The sequence below is a fragment of the Ursus americanus genome, chromosome 5 (assembly GCF_024610735.1).
Source record: "Ursus americanus isolate L20-20 chromosome 5, mUrsAme1.1.p, whole genome shotgun sequence".
Taxonomy (NCBI): domain Eukaryota; kingdom Metazoa; phylum Chordata; class Mammalia; order Carnivora; family Ursidae; genus Ursus; species Ursus americanus.
In genome coordinates, this window is record NC_142131.1 from 56,884,531 (window position 1) to 56,910,814 (window position 26,284).

Consider the following 26,284-nt stretch of genomic DNA (forward strand, 5'->3'; position numbering starts at 1 on the left):
AAGGCAGAACACAAGAAGGTGAAAGACACAGTTCCCTGCAGAGCTCAGGCTCTACTCCTGAACTATCACTCGAGCCTCATTTAATTGGTCAAAGCGGGTCGTAGAACTGAAACACACAGCAAAGGTTGGGAAAGCACCTCAGCCTCCAAAGAGACATATAGGAATTGTGTGGATGCACGGAGGGAAAACTGGGGCCACAATCTCAGTCTCCCACAGCCACTGACAAATTATTTACATGGGATGTTTCCACAGGAAATCCCAGGGCCTCATACAATATCAAGCATAACAAGAAGAAGGTGTTAATGCATGTTTGAAATATACAGAAAATCACATATATTAATATAACCAATAGCCAAGTATCTATCTCTGATAATTAACAAATTAATACTTTTACCCATTTGCTTCTCATGCTTTTTACAAAGTATTTCAGAGTTTAAGCACTCTGTATACCCCCCATAATTCTACTCCCTCCCTCCTCAGAGGTACTTATAATCCTAGTTAATCTGTGCATATTTTCTGTATTTTTTCTATATACACAGCCATTCATGAAGCCAGCCACAGCCCAGAAGACAGTCACCTAGCCTTATCATTGTCTGTTAATATTTAGTCAGCATTTCCAATAAAATTACTTTCTTCTTCAGATCAAACACTTTCACTTAGGCCCTACATGTGAACCAAATAGCTATCTAGGGAATATTCAACTTTGACTCACTTCATTCTCGTATTTTTTGTGTGTGTCTCGTACTAAATTAAAGAAAGGAGAGATGCAACACTGTGAGGCTAAATAATTCAAACTTGGCTCTTCTACAAAGAGCGTGCAGGCAATTCAAATTATCAGAGGAAGAAACATCAAAAGGAAAGCAAAAGCCAAATGTTGTCCACAGGAGTCCTCCTTTTTGCTGTCTTGATTTCAACTGGTAAGTAAAAAAACAATTTTAGAATCTTGACTAATTTAAAAAATTTTTTTCAATAAAAGATTTAAAAGTCAATAATATCAAAATCACAACAGAAACTTACATAGTTGATTACTGAAAATGGACTAGGAAGAGTACATGGTCGGGAGTGGAGGGGACCCTCGATGATTTTCACCTGAATGTTATGATTCTTTAACGAAGGAAACAGAAAAGTGGAATGGAGGACTTAAAGAAAAGTCTGTTACTCTTGGTCGACGATTTAACTGGAACATCATTACAAAATAAAAAGTCTGTGTAAGAATTTGATTTGGAGAATTCCTGATCATAGCAACTGGTATGCATTAGGACAAGGGAAATGCTCCCTTAAGAGTCAGGAGAGAAAAATGAGTTAGTTAATAAACTGTTTAATATCTGCCTCAATTCACAGGGATAAATATTTGTTGCCAAAGTGATAGTATTGTATCTCGATCAAGATGTTGACTTGAGCTTGGCTCAAAGGTATAAGACATCTGAAACCCATCTTCTAAGAAGTATATGAAAGAATATACTTAAATGGCCATATTCTGTAGCTCCTGTCATAGCACGTATATTAATGAATAGTAAAATATCTTTAAATAAAATCAACAAATTAGCTGGTTCTTGCTTTTGCTTCTATTTTGTTAGTTTATTTCAAAATAAAAGGATGAGTTTGCTAACTGCATCTCTCTGTGAATGTTAACATTGGAAATCCAGGAAACATAATTCAATTGAGTATTTACCTACTGCTTACCAGACTAAAGAGAAGCTGTACCTAAAACAAGTGTGTACAAAATACACTGAGAGAGCCAGCCCCTCCTCCATGCTTTACTGCTATACAATTTTTCATATAATTATTTCTACTCCCTTCTTCCCCTTGTCTTCTCCCTCCACTCTAGGCTAAATTGGTCTGACAATCTCCCTCTTCCATGTTTCCAGATATGAAAGAGATTTATTTAGTGCTAAATAAACTTTGTTCAGGGTCTGTTTCTTCTTTAATTCAAACATTTTCTTAGATTTGATTATTAGGACTGGCAATAAAGGAACATTTCAAAGTTACTTTAGAGTTTCTAGAATTACTTCCTTGATCCATGCTGTTCATTTTTGCTTAACCTAAACATAATGGTCCCAAGTAATAAGCAAAGAAAATTTGAAAAGCACAGTCTATGCCACTCATTAGTCAATAATCTGAAACAAACTGTAATGATGGAGATTAATGCTTATAAATAAACAGTTACAAATACTCTGTACATAATAAAACAGAATTTTATGGCCAGGGAAAAAACTAATTTTCCATCTGAATCAGGAGTTAAAAGGAAGACCTGCCCATAACCTACAGAAAGTTAGAGAAAAACTATAGTGAAAACAGAACTTTTGAATCTAGGAGACATCATATAAGATAAACAGAGACTGGAAATGTGTGAAGTCAGAAAAATCTGCTTCTTGTGTTTCTCTTTTTTAGCTTTGGCTGGACCATGGGCTAACATCTGTGCTGGCAAGTCTTCCAATGAGATCAGGACATGTGACAGTCACGGCTGTGGTCAGTACACTGCTCAAAGGTACTCTTACAGTTCTTAACCAATCTTTGCTTAGTGTCCTTGCCTCAAGTGCTCACAGTCATCTCCCTCTGACAGCAGGATTCGGAGACAAAAGGAGCTGTACTAGTGTCTTTAGAGCAGTTTCCAAGACCTCTGCTTCAAGTATGGGCTCTGAGTGGGGGACATAGCATGTAATAAAGAAAGAGAGAGGGGAACAGACAAATAACAATGTCATGAACCTGATTTTTCAGGCTCTAACCTGTTAGGAAGGAGAAGAAGCTGGTAAGAGTGAGCATACAAACAGTGAGGGTTGTCAGAGACAACTTGAAGAAATCTCACAAGCTGGGATCATTTTGTGTGTGTGCTCCACTTCAATAAACTCAGGAGTTAACACTTACTGTATTAAAATATCATATACAGTAAATGATTTTTTAAAAAGATGTATTTATTTGAGAGAGAGAGAGAGAGAGAGAGCGTGCACACAGGGGGAGGGGCAGAGGGAGAGGAAGAGAAAGAATCCCAAGCAGACTCCACACTGAGAGGAAAGCCCAACTCCGGGCTCCATCCCATGACCCCGAGATCATGACCTGAGCCGAAACCAAGAGTTGGACATGTAACCAACTGAGCCACCCAGATGCCCCAACAGTAAATGATGTTGGTAATAACTTCTGGATTACTCAGACAAAAATAAGTTTAGGGTAATGTGATTCTTTTATGATAGGTTCTCATAAAAAGACAACTCTTTTATAAGTGGTCTTGAAGGGGGTCAAGCAAGATTCATACACCTATAAATCTACTTACACAGACTATCTCATTTCCCCCAAAATGCCATATAATAATAATAGTTAATAAATTCTTAAAAGTTCTCTATATACCAAATACTATCTTATATGCTTTAATCTTTACAATATGGTTATTACTACCTGCAGTGAGGGAGGTTAAAATTGAGATAAAGAAGAGTAAGGAAACCCGGGACATTCCAACATGTTCTCCAATTTCAGGGTTTGATATCCTACTCTGGGGAACAGTGAGCTAACACCACGTTTCTGGGCAATAAAGTTCCCAGGGCAGTTCCTCAGTCTGTTCATTCTTATTGGCATTCTAGAAATCACAGGCCTCACCAGGGTGTGGATGTCTTGTGCTCTGATGGAGCTACCGTGTATGCACCTTTCACCGGAATGATTGTGGGCCAGGAGAAGCCTTATAAAAACAAAAATGCCATTAATAATGGTGTTCGGATATCTGGAAGAGGTAAGAGGTGTTGTATACACCTGGGACACGTACTAGAAATGTTTGATGCTTATTTATGTAGTGTATTTGCCATATACCGAAGTTTCCTACTTCCTTCAAAATGATGATATCTAGAATAGGAAAGACATAGGATACCAAACAAAACCAGCTCTTCCCCTGAAATCATCTTCTTCATGCACATGCTCTAACCCCAGAGCTGACTGAAGGACTTTCTTCTTGTGGCCCATGTGATTTTGCCTAACAGTCTATAAACAAAATCACTTTCAAGAGTATTTACGATAATAAATAGATACTTTCATTTACCAAAATCCTACACTTCAAAGATGTTTGCATTTCTGCAAAAGTTGACTAGGAAATATTTTCAAAGGCCTTTATGCCCTGGGTAAAATTGGATTACCTAGTACTCCACGTATTGGGCCTATTCTTTATTTTTTTTAATCCACTGAGGTATAACATTCACACAGAAAAGTGCACAAAGCATAAGCGCATAGCTCCTGAACTTTCACAAAGTGAATACACCTCTGTAACCAGTACCCAAATCAAGAAAAAAAAAAAAAAATCAGCAGCCTCCTAGAGACCCCCCTGTGCTACCTATTCTCGTGCTTCCCAGCAAGGATAATCACTATGCCACCATACACTAGTTTTGCCTGTCCTGGGAAATGATATAAACAGAATTAAACAGTATGCAGTCTTCTTTGTGGGGCTTCTTTTATTCCACATCATGTTTGCAAAATTTGCTTTGCATGCGGTTTCATTCTCGATGATGTAGACTGTTCCATTATATGCATACATCTTCACTTATGTAATTATCCTTCTCTAGATAGACATTTCGGTAGCATCCAGTTTTAGGTGACTATGAAAATGCTATGAGCCTCCCTGCATGTGTCTTGTAATGAACATAATTGTACATTCCTGTTGGGAGTGGGCCCGGAGGACATTCCCCTCACACCGGCCATGAGAAAGAAACCCTTTGTGAGGGACCTCAGGTCCTCGAGGAGCTCTATGGTGGCCGTTCTCTGTAGACCCGAAATGACAAGAGAAACTGCTGCCACTGGACAGGGTCCACTTAGTAGGTAAGGCCAAGGTTGGCATGGTTACCCAACAGGCAACAGAACTGAAGCAGTAATCAGATTCATCTGAAGCACAGAGATCTGTGGCATTAGTGTCTAGTTAATCACGGTGACCCGAGAGCTGAACAAATGGGCAGCCTACTACAGACTTATTTATTTATATAAATGGGAACACTCTGATGAACAAAACTGTGACTTCAACCATCCCAAGAGTGGGTCACAAAATCTCCCCCTAACCCCCACCAACTCCCAGACTTGAGCCAGTTCACAACCCCAGAGCCCCTTGGAAGAAACCGGGGCTGAGTCCTTCTGAGGAAGGGCTCTGTCACATGGCCAAAAATTTATACCATAAACCTTACTTCGAGCTATCCTCAAAGGGACCTGCAGCCATTTAGCGGGATGGCTGTACATTGGGGAAGAAAGAATTGGGCTTCTCAGAGAATACTGGACACTCACTCTAAGATGACACTAATCCTGGACGTACAAAAGGCTGCCATGGTCAGCCAGTCAGACTAGAGGCTTCCTGGGTCAGGAGATCAACGTCGTTTTTCATCACAGTCCATCTGACAGTGGTTCCAGGACATCCACAAATGCGCTCTGGGGCCATCTCCCCAGTTCCAGTGTGCACAGTTGGAACTGACACTCCATGAGGGCAGAATGCTATAGGAGCAGGCGTGCTGGGTCACTTGGCCTATGTTCTCCTTCGGCGTTAGCAGCCACTGCCACAGTGTCCCAGAGCAGCACGTCCCTTTTACACGCTGACCAGGAGTGGATAAGTCCCAGCTGCTCCATGCACAGTACTTGGTGCTATCTACCTACCTCTTTCATTTCAGCCATTCTGATGAGCACATAGTGGTATCTCGTCGCTGTGATGTGCATTTCCCCGATGGCGAATGCAACTGAGCACCTTTTCATATTTATTGATAACATGGATATTATCTTTTGCAAGGTGCCTATTCAAGTATTTTGCCCTGTATTTTCTGCCTTTTTCTTTATTTGTAGGTAGGAGTTTTTTTGTATATTGCAGATACGAGTCCTCTGTCAGATCTGTGTGTTATAAATATCTTCTCCCACTTCATAAGTTACCTTTCACTTCACTTTTTTTTTTCAAGATTGTATTTATTTATTTGACAGAGGGGGGGATCACAAGTAGGCAGAGGGGCAGGCAGAGGGAGAGCTCCCTGCTGAGCAAGAAGCCGATGCGTGGGCTTGATCCCAGGACCCTGAGGTCATGACCTAAGCCGAAAGGCAGATATTTAGCTGACTGAGCCACCCGGGTGCCCCTACCTTTCACTTTCTTTATGCTGTCTTTTAATAAACAAAATTATTATTTTTAGTGCAGTCCAATTTAGTATTTTCCTTTATTGTTAACACAGTTTTTACCTCTTTAAGACCCATTTCTCCCCCTAAAGTCATAAAAATACTGTTTTCATCTGTAAACTCTGTTGTTTCATCTTTCATATTTCAATTTACAATCCATTTGGGATTGGGTTTTGTGAAAGGAATGAGATCGGGATCATTTTTCTCATACCGCTATCTGACTCAGTACCATTAACTTGACAAGTCCGTTTCCTCCCCAACTGTGTTGCAGTGTAGTTATCTTTTGTCATAAATCACGGTCTGAATATACACAGGTCTGTTTCTGGTCTTTCTGTTGTGTTTCATTGGTCAGTGTGTCAATCTTGCACAAATACCACACTGTCTTAATTACTGAAACTTTAAAATACACCTTGATATCGGATAGGATAAATCTTTCAACTTTTGTCCTTCTTTCAGATTGCCTTGACAATTCTTAGTCACTTGCATTTCCAGATACGCTGTAGACTCAGTTTATCAATTGCCACCAAAAATTCTGTTGGGACTTTGATTGGGTTTGCACTGATTATATAGATCAAATCAAGAAGAATTGATATCTTAAAAGTAATGAGTCTTCCAATGAATAAACATGTTATATCCTCCATTTATTTAGGTCTTCCTGCACTGTTATGCTAGTTGTCATATTGGTTTTCAGTGTTGAGGCTGTGCACGTATTGTTTAACATGTACCTAAGACAAACTGTATTGATTTTGTTTAGATTGTCCATAGCAGTACTGTCTAACAGAAGTAAGTCAATATAATTCAAAATTTTCTAGTAGTTACATTAAGAAAGTTAAAAAACAGGGAAAATTAATTTTAATAATATATTTAGCTCCATATCTTTAAAATACTACCATTTCAAAATGCAACATAAAAATTACTAATATTTTATCTTTTTTGTACTGTCTTTCAAAATCCAGCACGCACCTTATACTTAAAGTACATCTAACTCAGATCAGCTACATTTCAAGCGCAGACTAGCCATGTGTGGCTAGTGGCCACCATGTGCCGTCCATGGTGGACGGCACAATTCTAAGGTGTTTCTTATGTTTCTGTCCACTTGCCCTGTTTTCACTGACATGTGTGTTAAAATCTTCTGTTACTAGTGGGTTCCTATTTCTCTCTATATTTCAGATAGTCTCTGCTTTCTATACATGGTTTCTGTGTTATCTGATGCATGGACAGTTGCAACTGCTGTATCTTCATTATATTTCGCAGTATAAATTGTCCTCCTTTGTCTTGTTTCTGTGATTTTCAGCTTGAGTTCTAGTCTCTGATAACAGAATCATAACCCTTACTTGCCTTATTATTTCCATTTGCTTGACAAATCTTGATCCAGCCCTTAATTTTTTGCCTTTTTCTTTTTTTATTTAAAGATTCTATTTATTTATTTATTTATTTGAGAGAGTAACCAAGAGACAGAGAGAGCACAAGCGGGTGGGCAGGGAGGAGGGAGAGAGAGAAGCAGATTTCCCGCTGAGCAGGGAGCCCATTGAATGTGGGGCTCGATCCCAGGATCCCGGGATCATGACCTGAGCCTAAGACAAATGCTTAACCCACTGAGCCACCCAGGTGCCCCTTGCATTGTGTTTTATTGGATACAGCATAGAACTGGGTTTTGCTTTTCAAGGTAAGAAATTTTTTTTAACAGACGAGTTAACATTTATAGATATACCTCATGTATGTGGGGGCGCCTGGGTGGCACAGCGGTTAAGCGTCTGCCTTCGGCTCAGGGCGTGATCCCGGCGTTGTGGGATCGAGCCCCACATCAGGCTCCTCCGCTATGAGCCTGCTTCTTCCTCTCCCACTCCCCCTGCTTGTGTTCCCTCTCTCGCTGGCTGTCTCTATCTCTGTCAAATAAATAAATAAAATCTTAAAAAAAAAAAAACCACCTCATGTATGTGGTCCCAACATTGTTGTACTGCATTATAATTATAGTATTAAATTAATTCTACTTCTCTATTTGGTGGGTCTTTGTTTTTAAATTTTTCTTTTAGTGTTTAGTAAGATTTGCATTCTTGTGCCAGTTATGTCCATTTTTCTTTGTCTTTAAAGTCTAATCATTTTATTAGAATAGATCTTAGAGTTGAAATTATTCTGGGTGAGAACACGAAAACATGTTAAAAGTCTTGATTTTTCTCAGTGGCCTAGTGTTTTTCTGCTATTCCTCAATGCCTTCATTAAACCTTCATTTGAATCTACTCTCCCTTGGGCATCTTGCAGGTTTAGTCTTCATTTCTGATACGATTTTGTCATCTTCCTCTGCTCCCTCCCTGGGTTCAATCAAGTCTCATTTCTTTTTGTCTTCTCTTTCATTTCTGTTCTTATTTTTTGAATTTCTGATTCAAGGCTACTGAAACCCGGATAACAACTAATTTAACTTCTTTTCTTTTAGGTTTCTGTATTAAAATGTTCTACATTAAGCCAATTAAATATAAAGGTTCTATCAAGAAGGGAGAAAAACTGGGAACTCTACTACCCTTGCAGAAAGTCTATCCAGGCATACAATCCCACATACATATTGAAAACTGTGACTTGAGTGATCCTACTGTGTACCTCTAAGTAGAAGACAAATGACCAGATCTTCTAAAGACAATCATCTTCTTAAAAATCTGGATGCATATACTACTTTTCAAGAAATTTGTGTCCAAATAAAAACATGATGAATGCAAGAAAGAAAGTAGCACTTTTATTTCAACTCACTGCCACTTGAATGTTTGATTGTCAACTAATTTCTGAGAGTTCTCTGATTTTTCGGTCACTTATGGGATCTGAGGGGTTTTACTTGTTTGTTTTTAAAAGTTCCTCAGTCCTGAATACACAGGATAAATAAACAAACAAATTCCAGCCTCTCCAGACTGCATTTTTGACACTCTAAGACTAGCTACCTTTCTGTCTAAAAATAAGAAAAAGCCTGAAGCTCTTTTCCTGGTACAAGAATAGAGTGTTGCACAATACTAGACACACATACATACTTCATACATATTAAGTGAACGAACTAGAGTTAAACTTTGAGTAAAGGTAGGGAAGAGTTTCAGCAACAGCCTCAGGTCTATCAAACTGGGCAATGGGTGAGCTGCTTGCATGGATAAGACAGAATTTGCTCCTCTTCACATCCACACTTCCCCACACTCTATGAGCAGAACATTTTCTAAATCATAAATGATGGCAGTCCAAGAAAAGACATCAGTATTCTCGATTTCAGAAAGACTGCACTACAGAAGCTACTAGGATGAGAAAGAGGTCTATTTTAACCTGAAGTATCTCGTAAAACCAAGTATCTCATGGAAACTCAGCTTCGTCTAGCCAAATGCATACCACAGCCACTTACATCTATGCACCATTTTTAATCTAGATTATTCTTTCTTAGTTATGTTGACAACAGGTAGTAAGGGGAACTAAGACCATAAATTGTTCGAAGGACCAGAAATAAGGGGCTCCCTAGATTTTAGTTACTGAGAAATGAGTAAGTTGAATTTATCATTCTGGAAACTTTTCATGAATTTTTACCTATATCCTTTTGGAATGTAGAAAACTAAAGCAGAAATATTCCCTTCTTAGCACAGATGTACTAGAGGAAAATATAACTAACTGACCTTTATTACTGGAGAAGTAGCTGCGTTTGTATGCTAGGATATAGGTATAAGAACATTCATGGTATCGCTATTTGTCACGGCAAACCCTGGAACCACTTAAATGCATATCTACAGTTGGTATGAACAAATGAACTGTGATTTAATCACAGAATGGAATAGTATAGAGTGGTCACAATAAATGAGCTTCAGCTAAACATAACAAAATGGATGAATCATAGCAATATAATTTTGAGTTTTTAAAAAAAGGGCTAAAGATTATATACAGCAGGATACTCTTTTTATAAAGTCAAAACAATGAAAACTGAAACTTAACTTTTAGGAACATATATATGCGATAAAAGTATATGAAAAGGAAATCAATCAAATAATGAACACTAGTTACCTCAGGAGTAAGTAAGGGAAGCCACACAGAAAAATTTAAGTTATTGTCATGTCAATGTTGTCATTTTACAGCTGGGAGGTGATTTCATGAGTATGTTTTATGATAGTAGGTTATAGTAGTAACAAGACTTGCTGGTGGGTGGTCAGGGAGAACAAAGAGTTAATGGTGACTCTCAGTTCAGAGTCTCTACAACACAACTGGTACAGTCTCATATCCAATTACATATTATTCTCTACCATATCACAACATCTCATGTACGGCTAGCAAATTAAGAATTTAATTTTTAGTTGTTTTTTTTTTTTTTTAAACTATAACCCACACTGTCTGGTTTGATCATCTACCTTATTAATCTCCTTGGTGCCAAATCACTTTCAGTTGTTTCCAGAAATTAAATTTTCTTTCAAAGGACAAAGGCTATGCTCCCATTCAGAACACAAAATAGGAATTAGCACAGAGACTTTGAAAACAATTTATAGAAGGAGCTCTAAAATGTTTGAACAACAAGTAATCAACCTTCTTAAGCGATTGTTTTAAAAACCAGACTCGTTACCTGGAACGGAGAGCTTCCCCAAGGTAGAGCAAGATCGGTGCCTTCTGCCTAGCACTCCATAAGCACTCTCATATCTGTTGAATGGAAATGCACACTTTAGACTCAAGGACTGCTCTTAGGAAGAACCAGAACACAGCGCCCTCTGGTGTGTTTCATCAGAGGGTTTTGGGGGGGTTTTTTGTTTTTAATTTCCTTTTCTTTTTAGATTCGAATGTCAAAAGTTCAGTTTAAAGTACTGTTAAGGTTCAAATGACATAGAAGTGATAGCACTAAACCGCATATTTTTCCTTAGTGCAAATGACTATATACTTTAAAAACTGTGACAGATACTAGGTTTGATGCCTGTAAGTTAATAATGCAAACAAAATTAATTTTTACTTATAAAATGTTTTGAGTTTTCTGCAGGAGAGTAATTTAATGGGAGAATAAGGTAAGTGGCCATTTTAATCTAGAATCTTCTAATCTTATGTAAACAGTACTTTTGTTAGACTTCCAAAGTAAATGGAGACATTTTCATTAGATAAAGCACCAAAAATACTATTTTCTTGTCTTGATTTTGTTTAAGCTAAAAATGTTTGCTATTCAAGTTAGACTTTTGCTACCCAAGTTAGCCAGTAAGTTAGACTAACCAGGGTCACGTAATTGAGCTGATCAATTTTACTGCATTTTTAAGAGCTATTATAGTGCTTAGTTCACTAGGTCTGACTACTAAAGACCACTACTGAAGACCACCTAAAGACCACCATTTAGAGTGGCAACTTCTCTTTCAATGCACAAGAGGCCACGGGGACTCATTATTGCTCTGTGCTAGCAGGCAACAGGGAGAAACTCCACCTTGATCTCCCTTCCTTAGGCCCTCTCTATTTTGCTCTTTAGTGAAACCTCCACTGGCATCCCACCACCTTACCGCTCAGGTATACATACTTCCACCCTACTCCTCCATCACACATCACGCTACCCAGTGAGACCGGAGTTCACCTCTTCAGTATTTCCACCATTACTCTGACCTCCAACCAGCCTGACCCTCCATCTCAGTTATGCCATGTCCTTTATGTGTGTCCTGTTATCCTAACCAGACCTTGAGTGCCCTATGATATGCTGCTTCTGTTCTCTCCTGAAATCTTAAGGTATAACTAACATGATCTGCAATAGTAACAAATGTCTTTGAGAATCTGATTTTTTTAACTGGTATTTTAGCTCCACTCACATTTATTGAGGGTATACTAATGTGCCACACAGCAGTCTGAGAGTCTCTATCACAAAAGTGAAGGAGGGAAGATGCCCGTTCTTACAGAGCTCACCGTGAAAAAGGATGTGGTACAGTGTGGAGAATGCTTGCACAAGTAACTCTCTAAAAAAAAGAGATATAAAATACGCTCTTTTAAAAAAATTACCACTTACAAATCACAAAGTATCTTAATTCTAATTTCATTAACAGTTGATAATACTTAAAATTTTTTCCTACTTGAAAAACGTTTAAAACTGGAAAATAATGAACTTTTTTTTAAAGTTCAATTGCTTTCTTAGAAAGGAAATGAAGATATTGGGGGAAGACATAAGGGAACAACTCTGGAAATGAACGTACCTAAGTAAAATTTACTGGGTATGTCTACTATTTGCTAAATATTATGCTAGATGCTGCGGATTCAACAGTGAGCAACACCTGACAGTGATCTTGCACTGATAAAGCTCAGCGTACAGTGGAATTAGCAGAGAATAATCATACAAGTAAATAGCAAATTACAGTGGGGCTAAGTGCCACAGGTGGAGGTCAGAGAGCGCAGAGAGTCAGAGCCTTCCCTGAGGAAATGACATCTTAAGGAAAGATCTGAGGGAGCAAAGAGAGTGATGTAAGCAGAAAGAGACTATATCCTCATGCACTCTGACTACAGGGCGCACGGCAGTCTTAAGGATGCAAGAGAACGGAGCAGAGGGGCAAAGGGAAGGTCCGTGAGCAATGAGGGCAAAGAAGCAGGGAGATGCCAGACCATGTAGGGTCTTGTAGCTCATTTTAAGGATATATCTTCACCCTAAAGGCAATCCATAACTACTAAGGAGTTTTAGCTGTATTACTAATTAAATTATGAGATCACTTCTGCAAAGGATCTCTAGCACGGTTCCAGACACAAACTAGTAGGTCAGTACATGCAGATTCCCTCCCAAAGACACTCTGCAAAATGTACTTTTTTCACTTGATCTTAGCCCAAAGGCCAAGAAGCGATCTCAGTAGCATAGTCAACTAACAATCGCAGTATCTTTATAAAATGATCAGCTTTAATTTTAATCTAACGCCCCCTTTCTCCCAAGTTAATGTAATAAAGTAGAATTCAAAGTGTGTTAGAAGAAATTGTTTATTGAGTTATATTATGATCTTATATAGTGCTAAAAATTAAGTACAATTAAGTCAGCCTCTGTGTCTATACTTTCATTTTACTCTTAGATTTTAATACTACATATCTTGTAAAATATATTAATACTAAGATGAAAGAGAAGCAATTAAAGAAGTATAAAGTTATACATGCCATAATTTAGGGATCCAAAGCTCAATATTATAAATTTATTTAGCAAGCTAAAATGTGCCTTCAACAAAGGCTGAGGAACTCATCTACAAACCATGTGTGCTTTTTAGCCTACCAACTACCCAATCCACAATAGTGTCTATGTCCTATCTATGGAAATTTCTGGCTTTTTGCCTTTCTCATATTTTTTCAAATGTTTCTGTTGCAATCCACTAAGACAGTTTGCAAATGATAAGATATTTTACCTAAAATAGCTCAGCAATATATCTTAAAATTTATATTTGCATAGAAAGAAAGAAGCTAATCTTAATGATTTTTTAAAAAATTAAGAATCTTTGGTAGCCAATTACCAGACTGGCAGGACATCAGGGAACCACATTCTTCCCAGGTGTTCGGAGACTTCAGTATGAACTTTATCTAGGCTATACTCATCATCGGGGATCAAAACGTCTTCCATTACAGAGAGCTGGGTTAGTCTTTTCCCACACAGTCTTACAAATTCAATGAATGCTCTGCAGCTAACTTCACATTCACTAAGGCCCAAGGCTGTTAAGCTTTTACAGTGTTCAGCAATACAAATAAGTTCAGTATCAAGAGTCTGAAGACCATTAGCACATACCACTAATTCAACTAGTCGTGGACAGTTAAGACCTATCCGTCCTAGAACTGCTTTGCTTACTGAGCGACCAAAATAAAGGTGAGTAACAGGGGTTTCTTCTTTGAAGAATGCCTCAAATTCTTCTTCATATAAGAAGAAATACATAACAACATTCACTCCAGGGGAGTGTTTAATAAGTGCATCCCAACTTTGTTTTTTAATAGAATGAAATTCAATTTGTCCAGGATTTTCACTCACAACATCAATTCGAAGATGCTCTAGGTTAACATGAGTTTCACTTGAAAGTGCTAGGAGAAGTTCATCGCTTAGAATGTAATAATTCAATGCCAATTCTCTAAGGCCTTGACAGCGGTCAGCTACACAAAGGATTCCTGCAGGAAATGGGGAAAAATTCTTAAGAACAAAGAATCACCCTGATACTAACAAAACATTTTATAAACTTAAATTTGATATCAGTTATTCATTAATTACTAAAATAGACATCAAATGGGGTGCCTGGGTGGCTTGGTTGGTTAAGGGGCCGAGTCTTGATTTCAGCTCAGGTCATGATCTCAGGGTCCTGGGATTGGGCCCTGCATTGGGCTCTGTGCTCAGCAGGGAGTCTGCTTGAGGATTCTCTCTCTCTCTCCTTCTGCCCTTCCCCCCTGCTCACTAGCTCTCTCTCCAGCTCTCTCTCTCTTATGATGTCAAGATTTATATATAATTATATATATATATATATATAATTATACATAATAATAAAAAACACAAGCATAATAAAACATACATATGACTAAAATACTTTCAGAAGCAATTTAAACTATGTCTACCTTATGGATTAAGACTTCTTTTCAAAAAAAGATTACTTTTTTCAACTATGTTTTTTCATAAGCATGTAGTTTTCAATATGAAATTGCATGGTCACATAAAGTATAATACATACAGTATAATATATAATATATGCCATATATTATATATAGTAGACATACATATATACTATATATATTATATACAGTATAATATACATACATATATACTATATACTATTATACTATATATTATATACTACACTAACAGTATATATAATATTATAATATATATTATACTAATACTATATAAAAAACGTCATGCAAGCTTAAAAAGACATAACCTACCATCGGAGGAAACATGAGGACAGCTACTCATTTTTAGGAGTCTTAGAGTGTCACTATTGTTGGCCACGAGAATTTTCAATGAAGGATCATCCACTGGTGTGTCTTCAATTTTGATGGATGATAATGATTTTGAGTTGACAAAGACAACAGTGAGTGCCGACACAAAATGAGACTTGCATGGCAATAAGAAAAAAATTATGAAAATGTTATTTAAAAATCTACATCATCAATCAAATAGTTCATTGAAACCATATCAACATATACTAACAATAACATAGTAAAAGCAATCAACATATTAGCATTTTTCATGACACCATTAGCCCGTCAAAGACATTTCTCAAAGATTTCATACACACACCTTCCAATAATTTTCAATCCTAAGGATCTGATTTTCAATATTAAAAGGATATAATTATATTTATTTCATAGAATAGGGGTTGGCAAATTATGATCTGCTGATCAAATCCAGCCTAGTCTTGGCTCTGGAATTCAGAATGGTTTTTATATTTTTATTTGAAAAAATTTTGTCCAGAACAATATTTTGTGACATGTGAAAATTACGAGAAACTTCCAGTGTCCACGATTAAAGTTTGACTGGCACGCAGCCGTGCTCCTTTATTTACGTACTATGTCTGCTTTCACACTACGATGCTGGAGTGGAGGAGTTCAGAACTACAGCCTGGGAAGCTCATAATACTTACTATCTGACCCTTTTCAGCCCCTGCCATAAAATAAGCTGAATTTTCATGTTTTGTTCACTCCTATGTTTCTAGCATCTAAAATAATATCTGGCACATAGTAAGAGATCAATAAATATTTGTTGATGAATACATAAATGATCTTATTCTTCAGTGATACGCTTTTTGCTAGAAAGTTATCTAAATAAAGATATGTTTTAATTTTTTTAAGATTTTTTTTTTTTTGTTTACTCATTTGAGAGAGAGCACGAACAGCAGGGAGAGGCAAAGGGAGAGGGAGAAGAAGACTTCCCGCTAAGCAGGGAGCCCCACCTGGGGCTTGATCCCAGGACCCTAAGATCATGACCTAAGACGATGGCAGATGTTTAACTGACTGAGCCATCCAGGCATCCCAATAAAGATACGTTTTAAAAACTTTCTATGTTTTGAAGATTGACAAACAAAAGCTTATTTACAGATTGACTCCAAAATGGGTACAATTTCACAAGTTTTGAGATCCAGTATTTTTTGACACAGATAGAAAATCTGAAACCAAATCCAGGCATGATCATTTTTCCTTTTCAAAGTCAGTCTGGATTGTACCAAAGGTTCAATTACTCCTATGACAATGACCGAATTGCATGTAACTCTCAGTGCATTTATTAAAAAACATACTGGTTTATACTAATTGTAAACTGATTAATATAAATTTTTAAATGGTGGATGGCTAGATCTCTTTACTAAATTTTATTGTGCCAAAAATTATTAGAGAAATGCATCACTTTTTCCTTACGAAATAGAACATATATTTTCCCTTAAATCAACTCTCATTGGGCTCTTAGTCCTGAAGGATATACGTCAGCATCAGAGGACATACCTCAAGATGGTATCCATATATTCCTTTAGCACTCTTAACGCCTAGCCAAATACTGTACTTTTATCCTATCTTTCTCAGTTTCCAAGTGAAACAACTGACACTCAGAGAGATGCACGACTTTGCCAAGAGCCACTCACCTCATCTTACTGTAGAGACAGAGCTTGCAAGGAAGTCTGCTAATCACTGGTACCTCACCCTGGTGACTACATCAGCTAACCCAGAACTAGAGCTGGTGTGTGACATTTGAGACAGCTGAGACTCTTAAGAATTTTGGGCTAAACTGACTCCATCACTCACACACAAGGAAATAACTATTGAGAAGTAGTAAGTTTTCATCTGATTGCTTATATTACTCTAATCCCCAAATGACCCGTTTTCCCTATCTCTTAAAAAGATAAACAGGCTAGTGGAAATGCTCAAGAGCCATGACCCAGTTTATGGGAGAGAAGATGCCACTATTCCCCTATTCTCTTCCATAGCCAGTTTTACCGGCAATCATAACTTAGAGTTTATTATACATCAGGCACTACTCTAACTCTGAGTCAGTGATGGTAATAAACGATACAGAATTCCTGCCTTCAAAGAGTGTATGTTTTGTTCTTGGGGAGGAGAATAAACATGTTAAATAATTAAGGTAATATCAAGTACGCATGAGTGACATAAAGAAAATACTGTAACATAGCAGAGTGTAACTGGAGGAAGGGGCACTGGTTTAGCAAAACTGGTCAAGGAAGGCCTGTCTGAGGAGATGGGATCCAAGATGAAGCCTGAATGAAGACAGTTATTAGTTTATGTGGCAGAGACTGCTGGTGGCTTCCTAACACCCATTCATCCTTTCTTTCTTTGGTAATCAGGTCTCAATTTTGAGCTGGGCACATTACCAGGCAGCTTAAAAATGTTCCTCATCTCCCAGAAACCTGGTGTGACCACACACTTAAGTGCTGGCCAGTGAGAGATCAACAGAAGCATTATGTGGTACTCATGGCTAGGGTCCTTGAAAAGCAGGAGGCATACCTTCTTTCCCCATTTCCTCCACCCTCCTGCCTAGAATAGGAGTGACTGCTGGAGCTCAGAAAGCCATCTGAAATGCCTATAAGAACACGGAATGCCTGGAAGGAGCTCAGGGTTCTAACAACTTCATACCAGCTATGCTCACGCATGGATTTCTTTAATGCAAGAGAAAGAAACTTCAGCTGCATTAAGCTACAATTGTTTTGGAGTTTCTATTACACAGAATCCAACATCATCCTAACTGGTATAGTTCATTTGGTGTTATTATGTTGTTCTACCCTCAATGGAGAGGCTACAGAATCACAAGAAAAACACCCACTACTGGCCATACACACTCTATATTCAAAGAAACTAACCGACACTTCAAAATTCTAAGTATAATATCTATACTTTACATTAATGATAGCTACTGTAGAAACGATTAAAATTACAAAATATATCTAAAGGATGAAACGATGCATAAGCCATTTCAGCAACAGCAAGGGTTAGTCAACAGAAAACTGCTTTAAGTCATTCTTTGAACATAAGGAGGATGTGGTCTGTTTTTAGGAGAAGAATCCTTTTTGCCTAGATTGAAATATTTGAGACTTTTTCTCTCCCTCACAAAAAAGCCCGGCATCTTTACCTTTGATACATTCATAAAACTTGGCTTCGCCGTTGAAATCAAGCCCAAGGTCTGGATAGAGCAGTTTACCAGCTGAGAAAGTATATCGCAGGCAGCTTCTGCTGACTCAGTACTACTATCAACCTGCAAAGACAGTTTTAAAGCTTTATTTCCTGAAGGTGAGTTATCAGAAACTTACTGGCAATATAACTATGTAACAGAATTCAACTGCAAAACTGTATTTATCCCATCAAGCTATACAACAAATTAGTATTTCTTCTTTTATACAAAAGGTCTCACACAAAAAGTGAGAAAGAGACCTGATGACAAAGTAACTTTCTAAGTGCTCCATACTTTGAAATTGTTTGCAATGACCAGAATTTTAGTAGTACCATCTGGGTGATGGAAAGTGAGGTTTAAGTTACGGCTCAAGTTCTACGCCTCAATCTATGCAAACAATTACAGAAAAACAGGACACAGCTCGGAGTAAAAATTCTGCAAAACTCACTGACTGCTGCAGCATGAGGACCTAGATACATAAAAATGACAATAACAAAACGTAATGCTTAAATGTAATATAACATCACATTTCTATTTAATGCTTATTTTTCTTACCTTAAAGCTGACGTACTGGAGATGGGTAGCATGCTTTTTAATGATCTGCTGAATGAGATCAGGATGGGTAGACTTAAAATATGAAGTCGCTGATTGGTTCAGTTCAAATTCAAACTTTCTCCAAAGTCCAGGAATATGAAAAACTTCATTCCATTTCCTACATACTGAAGACGCCCGGGCCCGATCTATTAAAGGAAGATACTGAAAAATGCGTAATACTACACAGTGAGGCAAACTCCCCCAGTCTAGAAGGACAGTGTGCATATGGGTGTGGTTGAGAGAAGAATAGAACCCAACTTTTGGTTGTTTCATTGCTGGTGAAGACCGGACAATTTTATTCACGACAGATAAATTGTTCCTCTTCATTCTGTAAACATTAAGAGATTTTGTGATAGTATTTTCCACATATCCATCAGACATCTGTACTCTAATTGCACAGAGTAACATTAGAAAATGAAAGACAGTTAAACAAATTCTAGTAGTAATCTTCCACTGTCATGCATTGATAGGGACTGCCACGTGCTAGGGATACAGAGGTAAGAGGGAACTTGCTCTCCCAGAGCCATGGTCAAACGGTAAAATACCAAGATAAATGCCATCCCTGACATTGGGACAAGTTGGACTGGAAGAATAAAGCAATGACATGTGATTGAGTTTGTGTATGGGAGGGAATGGATGGGGAGGCTGCCAAAAGGGAATGTCCATGGAAGCAGTGTGTCTCACAGGTTTATTCCTGGTCAATTACTGTATTCTTACTATCTCCTACAGAGAAGAAAGCATCACAATGCAATTGTGCTAACAACTCCTGGGGTCCTGAAAGACAGTAAAACATTATCGAAAGCAGAGGCCTGGAAAAGCCCCAGCTCAGCCATTTACTAACCATGCGATCTTGTCTGAATAAATTTAAGCCTCGGCCTCCTCATCTGAAAACCGGGGAAAACAGCAGTACCTAATCTCCTAAGGGAGCTGTGAGGACTAAAGTACATAAGTACCAGAGTATAGTAAAGGCTTAATAAATGCTGCAGTCATTCTTGTTGTATTAAATTGTCCAATACATTTTTTCTTAACTAATTTCATTACTTAATTGGAAGCAAAATTTTCAGGTGACACCCAGGACACAGCAGCCCTAGAGAAGCTGGATGTAGCAACTAGCAAAGGGATGAGCATTCTTCCCCAACAAAAAGGCATGCTGAATCTCCAGGTAGCAGCCAGCTTGAGACGCAACTATGTTACAATAAATTTCAGGTCCAGATATACCCAAGTATATAGGGTTATCTTGTACACATTTTCTACATATGAATCCAAAGTGTTTTAAGTATACAATTATTTGAGAGACAAGATAATGGTAAGAGTGTCCTCAACCTTATTTAACTTTGGTTGACTCTTAACCCTCTTTTCATCCCTGAATATTAGAAGTGTATATTATCTCTGCCTGACGTGAAACACTTCTTAGCCATAATAGAGAGTTGGATCCCAAAGCAGGGCTGACCTATAAAGTTGCTGAACAAAATGAAAGGTCATCTTTAGGGTTTGGAAAACTAAAATGGAAAACAAAAATAGGTGCAAAGCTGTATCTCAAGCACCAGGCTAAAGAGCTACCACACCCACTTAGCATGACTCAACCAGTTACAGGCATAACTGAGGACTGGCCCAGATACAGAACATATCAAACTGCTGACACCAATAATTCAAAACGTATTTTAAATATGCTTATTTTGTTTTTTTTCCCCCAAAATATGCTTATTTTGAAAGGGCTGCCCTACTCTTTAATTCCCTAAAATGAAATATGTTGGCCCAGGTAAAGTAAAATAATGAACAACGGATCCTAAATTCTGATATGAAGCACATCTATGGACATTTTGCTTGTTCATGTTTTATCTGGTAACCTTACAGAATGGATTGTTAAAATTTCACTAAATGATCACAAAAAGAGTTATCCCTAATATAATCCCTCACTGGAAAAGCAGCACAGCCAAAAGTAAAATAAGATTTCTACCAAATGTCAGGTTAGCAAACTACCTTGCAGTTGTAAATGAATGTGCTGTACATTAAAGTGACTATGTAACATGGACAGATTGTTTTAATTGCTTATTCAGTAAAATATTAAATTGCCAGTTCACTGACAGAATCACCACAAACAACAGACATTAATTAAAGGAATACCAGTCATCCTATGAAAAATAACATTTTAATTTTTTCTTTGTGTACATTCATTTTCAGAGTCTAAGACTTATCCACAAATCATAAATTTTATATATAAGTCAACAGCAATGAGCATCAGTTAAATATATTTCAGAATGCAAGGCAAATTGATCTTTATTAGTTTAAAACCTTTATATAAAAATTCCAACCTAAACATACACGATCATTTAAAAAAAAACCTGAAGATTGCTTTTTCAAACTGCCAACTTTCTTACCTAAAGAAGGCTTCCAAGTTATAGTTCACTCTGAGCGGACACACTGCTGCCAGGGGGTACTCACCAACATCCATTTGATCTCACTTCCTAGCTTGGCAAAATACCACAAGAACACATTCATCAGAATGGATAAGTAAAAATCCCAATAACTTTTATGCTTAGGATATTTACCTGTCATCCCATTATGTTGAAGGATTTTGTTAGGAAATTACTGATTCCCAGACAATTGTTTTCTACTCGGGAGGAAACTGGTCCATAAAAACAACTAGCCTGATTAGTGGGAATATGGTCACCCTGGCCAGGAACCAGGCTAGAAGAGCTACTAAGAAAGGTGTGGCTCAAACAGTCAAAGGGCTCTGAAAATTTCTATTTTAATGAACATGTATGGAGAGATATTACAAAAAGTCTGTGAAGTCTAAGACTATTTATCTGTAGGCTGTGTCAATCATTCCATTCCAGGTTTTAGGAGCACATAATGCCACTACAGTTATAATTAAATAAGACATATAAATTTTATTGAATATTGTTTCATTAATCTATTAACTAGATTTTTTGTGATTTTTTAAGTTTTTCACTTATGCTGATATAATCGATTCATTCATAATCAACTCATTCATACTGTCTTTGAGGCCTGACCAATTTTAGGCAAAGTAACTTACCAGAGTTGGGAGCAGTCTATGGACATAGAAGAAAATAGTAACGGGTCCATGCAAGGATAAAACTCACTGCTTTGGCATCACCAATAAAATGTTGTAAAGTCAAAGTAAATAAATAAATGCATTCTACTACCTTCATAAGCCAAATTCAGCAGTACAGGGGAGGTGGAGGAGATAACCCATTAAGCCACTAAAAACTTCTCTTAACTGATGTCTACTACCAGCCAGCTCTCAACTTCTCTCTGAATCCTACTCCTAACATAGAGCTTTGGAGGTCACAGAGGGAGAATGTATTTGAGTTCAACATCCACAATTTAATTTCCTCCTCCACTACCTGATGTTCCACTCTTATCCAAACCACTATTTACAAGGTAATGTCAAGGTTGGTTCTCCTACTTTATATTCTACTCCAGAAGTAGGTAGAAAGGCACATTTTCAAAGGACCATCACAAATAAGGGAAGGAACAAGTCAAATGACTTGTATTCCCCTCATCCAATGTCACACACAATTTTACTTACTGCAGAAACTTTTCTACTGAGTTATCGAGACAGCTAACTCTGTATTTGCAGGCCATACTGTATGCTGGAGAATATAGTGGTAATCTAGTAAGGGTACATAAACAGTGAATCACTAGACCCCTAGGAAGATGATAAGCAAGTACCTATCTCAGATCAACTCATTGGAGTCCTCAGAGTCAGAGGAACTACTTCCCTGGGTACTGAAGGAACTTGATTGCTGTTTCAGAGTCACTATCTGGACTTCTGAGTGACAGGAGAACATAAAACCAGGATATAGGACCCCATCAAGTGATAAGCCAAACTTAGAAAAAAGGAGAGTCTGACACTGATTTTCAGTGCAATTCTAGAGCTTGAAAAAGGTTTATTAGCATTTGGGAACAAAGTCCACTTAGTGGCTTCACTAACCATCCCAACTCGATTCTCTTTTTTGTTATGTTTACTAATTTGGTGGAACAGGTGACCATGTGAATTGGATCCTCTGCGTATCTAAGAAACTTCCAACAGTATTCTTGAGAACATTTTCAAAGACAGATTAAATGAAAGCCAATCTGGTGGCAGCAGTGGAAACAACCATCTTTTGCAGCATCATCAGATTCTTAGATTGGTTAAATGAAGACAAAGGAAGTACTCTGAAAAGTTTCAAGTTTTCAATCCTCACAATGCTAGAAATGTTGTCTAAATATTACAGATAACAGAATAAAGATTCAAAGCTACCTAAATGGCTACACAAATTTGTTGGGAGCACCAAGATGAAAATGAACAGAAATAATTACCAAATGTCCTTTATTTAAGTTGCTTTTTAAAGCAGCACACTAGAAATCTTATTGCTATTACCACAAATCAGAAGGTGTGGCCTGGACAGGAGAGCTGAAGATCTGCTTCAAAATACAGCTTTCAAGCACACAGCTTTCTAATAAAAGAGCCAATTATGCTAAGGGCCAACACCTCCTCCCAATAAACACCACCCAAGCACAGAACAAAAGATACTTTTTTAGAGGTGTTGTAAAAAAACATTTACATTCTTTGCAGCCCGCATGACCTTAGTTGCCTTGTAAATCTATAAAAACTGCAATTTTTTAAAAATACAAAAGCAAATGACAGTATCACCAAGGGTTCAACAAGACAAACAGAATAAGTATTATGTCAAATTAATCTTTCCTAAAGCACTGATTTCCAGCGTTTTGGTGTTCTCATATTTCACCACTGATGTAGTAATTTTCTATACTATCTCCTAAGTCTCTCTGTGGTATTAAGACATAACTTATTTAAAAAAAAAAAAAAAAAAGAAAGAAAACTTTAAATTTTAAAAGAGGCATATTTCCTTTTAAATGACTCATAGGAAAACTGAAGTTTTCAAAATATATATAGATTCAAAACACCTTTTGAGATGCAAGGAGAGGGTTAGGAGAACCTGAACCAGGCAAGCTGTTAGAATCCCTCAACTGGGGAGGAGAGGCTGTTAGCAGCTTTTCCATCGCTTGATCCCCCTCCAACCTCGCCAGCCAGTCTCTGAAAAACAATAAAGGCCCTCTACAGGGAAGCCTTGGGAACTGGGGAGGGTCCCATCCTAGCGTTGGGCACATTAAGGAATCTAACAATTAATACAAGGGATTCAAGAAAGCATTCTGCAACGTTTTTCTGAGAACATAATCAATTCGTTCAACTTCACATTTTGGGAAAAGTCTCGGGGCACGGGTGCCAAGGCAAAACCGGCCCGCCTTTGAGCGCACTCTCCCAAGCCACGGGAAAGGCTGGAGTCTACCTCTCTCTCGGCCATTTCTTTGTGGCAGGCGTAAACTCTCGCCCGCTACCCTCCTGCTACCTAAAACCCTTCCAGCTGTCCTGCAAAAGCGGCCACGTCTATCAGTGGCCACTGCTCATTTTCCGCAACTACCCGTATTCAAAATACCCCCGAGGGCGCGTTTGAGGGCCGCCGTAGGGCGAAGACAATCCTCTCAAAGCTTACCTCCAAGACGAAGAAAACGACTGAATTCGGGGTCGCGGGTCCCGCGCAGACCCCTGTGGAAAAACACACACGGTGAGACGCGAACCGCGCGAGGCTGTAACACCTGCCAGACGACACCCTCCCCGCCCCCCTCAAATCAAATGCCGGCATTGCCAGGCGGCCGGGCCGGGAGTCTGGGGTGGGGTCGCTCCTCAGGGCTTCCCTCACCCCCAGCCTCGAGCGGCGCCGGGGTCGGCAGCGGCCCGGGGGGGCGGCCACGTCCTCGTGCCCGGAGCAGGCGGCGGACCGCCGGCGCCTCTCGTCCCCACATCGCCAGCCGCCTGAGCCAGGACCCGGCTCCGGCCCGCGGCTCCCTCAAAGTCTGCGGAGGTGCACCCCTCGAAGACCACCGCGACCCACCCCAAGGAACTGCTACTTTCACGCCTGTAAGCGCGGGGGGTTCCGCGCGCGTCCCTGCGTCCGCGGCCGGAGCTGCTCGGCAGCGGCCGCCCACCCCGACGGCGCTCCACGGGCTGCCGCGAAGCTGGAGGCGCGACCCTGAGGCGGCCAGCGTCCCTCGCCCGGCCTCGCCTTGGCCCCGCCCCGCCTCGCATGCGCCCAGCTCCCCCTCCCGCGGGAGGTCCACGCGCGCGGGTGCGCACCTGCTCCCAGGTCCCGGGGCAGCCTCCTTAGGTGCTGGGTGGGCGGTCTTCCGCCTGCTGGTCTTCAGCTACACCTCTGTGACCACCTGTGCCATAAAACTGATGGCCAACCAACTGACGGCGAACTTACAGTTCCAGTTTCTAGAAATAAGCCTCCCCGGGGAAAGGGCACCCCCTTTATTAATATATAAATAGTTGAAACTTAAAATATCAAAAGTGGTAACAGGTCAGTGTGAAATACATTTATATTACCTCTCTGTCCTGTGCCACATCTCATTCCCTGGGGCTAACCACTGCAATAGTTTATTGTGTAAACTGCCAGACCTTCAATATGTACACGCAAAAGAAGTACACAGAGGTAAGGGTTCTATTACTTTTTAATCATTAGTTCTTTTAAAACCTGAGGTCAGATACGTAATGTTTTGGAACTTCTGTTTTTGCTTACCATGGACATAGTTCCAGATCGACCCACATAGTTTCCCCCAGACATTTTTTTTTCAAATGCTTTTTTGAGGTATAATGAACAAACTGCACACACTTAAAGCAGAATTTGGTAATTTTTGACACCCTTCAAACAATCACTACAATCAAGATAATGAATATATGCACATCTTCCAAAAGTTTTACGTCCTTCTGGAATCCCTCCTTCAACTCCTCCTCCCACATCAGCTTTCTGACACTGGTATACATTAGTTGGCATTTTCTCAAATTTTATGTAAATTGAATCAATTGAATCACAGAGTAGTACTTTTTTAATCTGGCTATTTGCACTCAACATAATTGTACTGAGATCCATCCAGATTACTGGATGGATCATAGCTCATTTCTTTTCATTGCTGCGTAGTATTCCATTGTATGGATACACTGCAGTTTGTGTATCCATTCACCTGAAGATGGACACTAAGGTTATTTCTAATTGTTTGTTGCCAGTACGTAGAAATACAATTGATTTTTCTATACTGATCTTGTATATTGCAACCTTGCTAAAATCACTTATTAGTTCTAGCAGCTTCCATTGGAATATAGTACATTTCATTGGATTTTCGACATAGACAATCATGTTGTCTGTGAATAAAAAGTTTAACCTTCTCCTTTCCAATATAAATGCCTTTTATTTCTTTTCCTTGCCTGATGGCACTGTACTTGCAGTACAGTGTTGAATAACAGTGGTGAAAGCAGACATCCTTGGCTTGTTCCTGATCTTAGGGGAATGCATTCACTCTTTAACCAGTAAGAATGTGGTTACCTATAGGCTTTTCATAGATGCCCTTCATCAGGTTGAGGAGATTCCCTTCTATTCCTACTTTGCTGAGAGCTTTTTTTGGTTAATGAATAGTGGATGTTAGATTTTGTCAGAT

At 38.8% G+C, this 26,284-nt stretch overlaps 2 protein-coding genes across 3 annotated transcripts; one reads left to right on the forward strand and one right to left on the reverse strand.

Annotated features, from left to right (window-relative positions):
- Window positions 1-648: 648 nt before the first annotated feature.
- Window positions 649-8,800, forward strand: LECT2 (leukocyte cell derived chemotaxin 2). Its single transcript, XM_045794641.2, has 4 exons — window positions 649-917; window positions 2,392-2,488; window positions 3,573-3,718; window positions 8,540-8,800. Exons 1-4 carry the CDS (start codon window positions 872-874, stop codon window positions 8,704-8,706), a joined length of 456 nt encoding a protein of 151 aa, XP_045650597.1. The 5' UTR covers window positions 649-871; the 3' UTR covers window positions 8,707-8,800.
- Window positions 8,801-13,041: 4,241 nt separating this feature from the next.
- On the reverse strand, window positions 13,042-25,999 carry LOC123790329 (F-box/LRR-repeat protein 21). 2 transcript variants are annotated; one of them, XM_087862250.1, is made up of 5 exons: window positions 21,145-25,999; window positions 18,728-19,094; window positions 18,134-18,256; window positions 14,944-15,115; window positions 13,042-14,181 (listed from the first exon to the last, which is right to left on the reverse strand). In XM_087862250.1, exons 1-5 carry the CDS (start codon window positions 21,216-21,218, stop codon window positions 13,538-13,540), a joined length of 1,380 nt encoding a protein of 459 aa, XP_087718376.1. In that variant the 5' UTR covers window positions 21,219-25,999; the 3' UTR covers window positions 13,042-13,537. The 2 variants fall into 2 exon arrangements, with proteins under 2 accessions (XP_087718376.1, XP_045650598.1); XM_045794642.2 differs by having other exon boundaries at window positions 18,728-25,998.
- Between the last annotated feature and the right edge of the window lie 285 nt (window positions 26,000-26,284).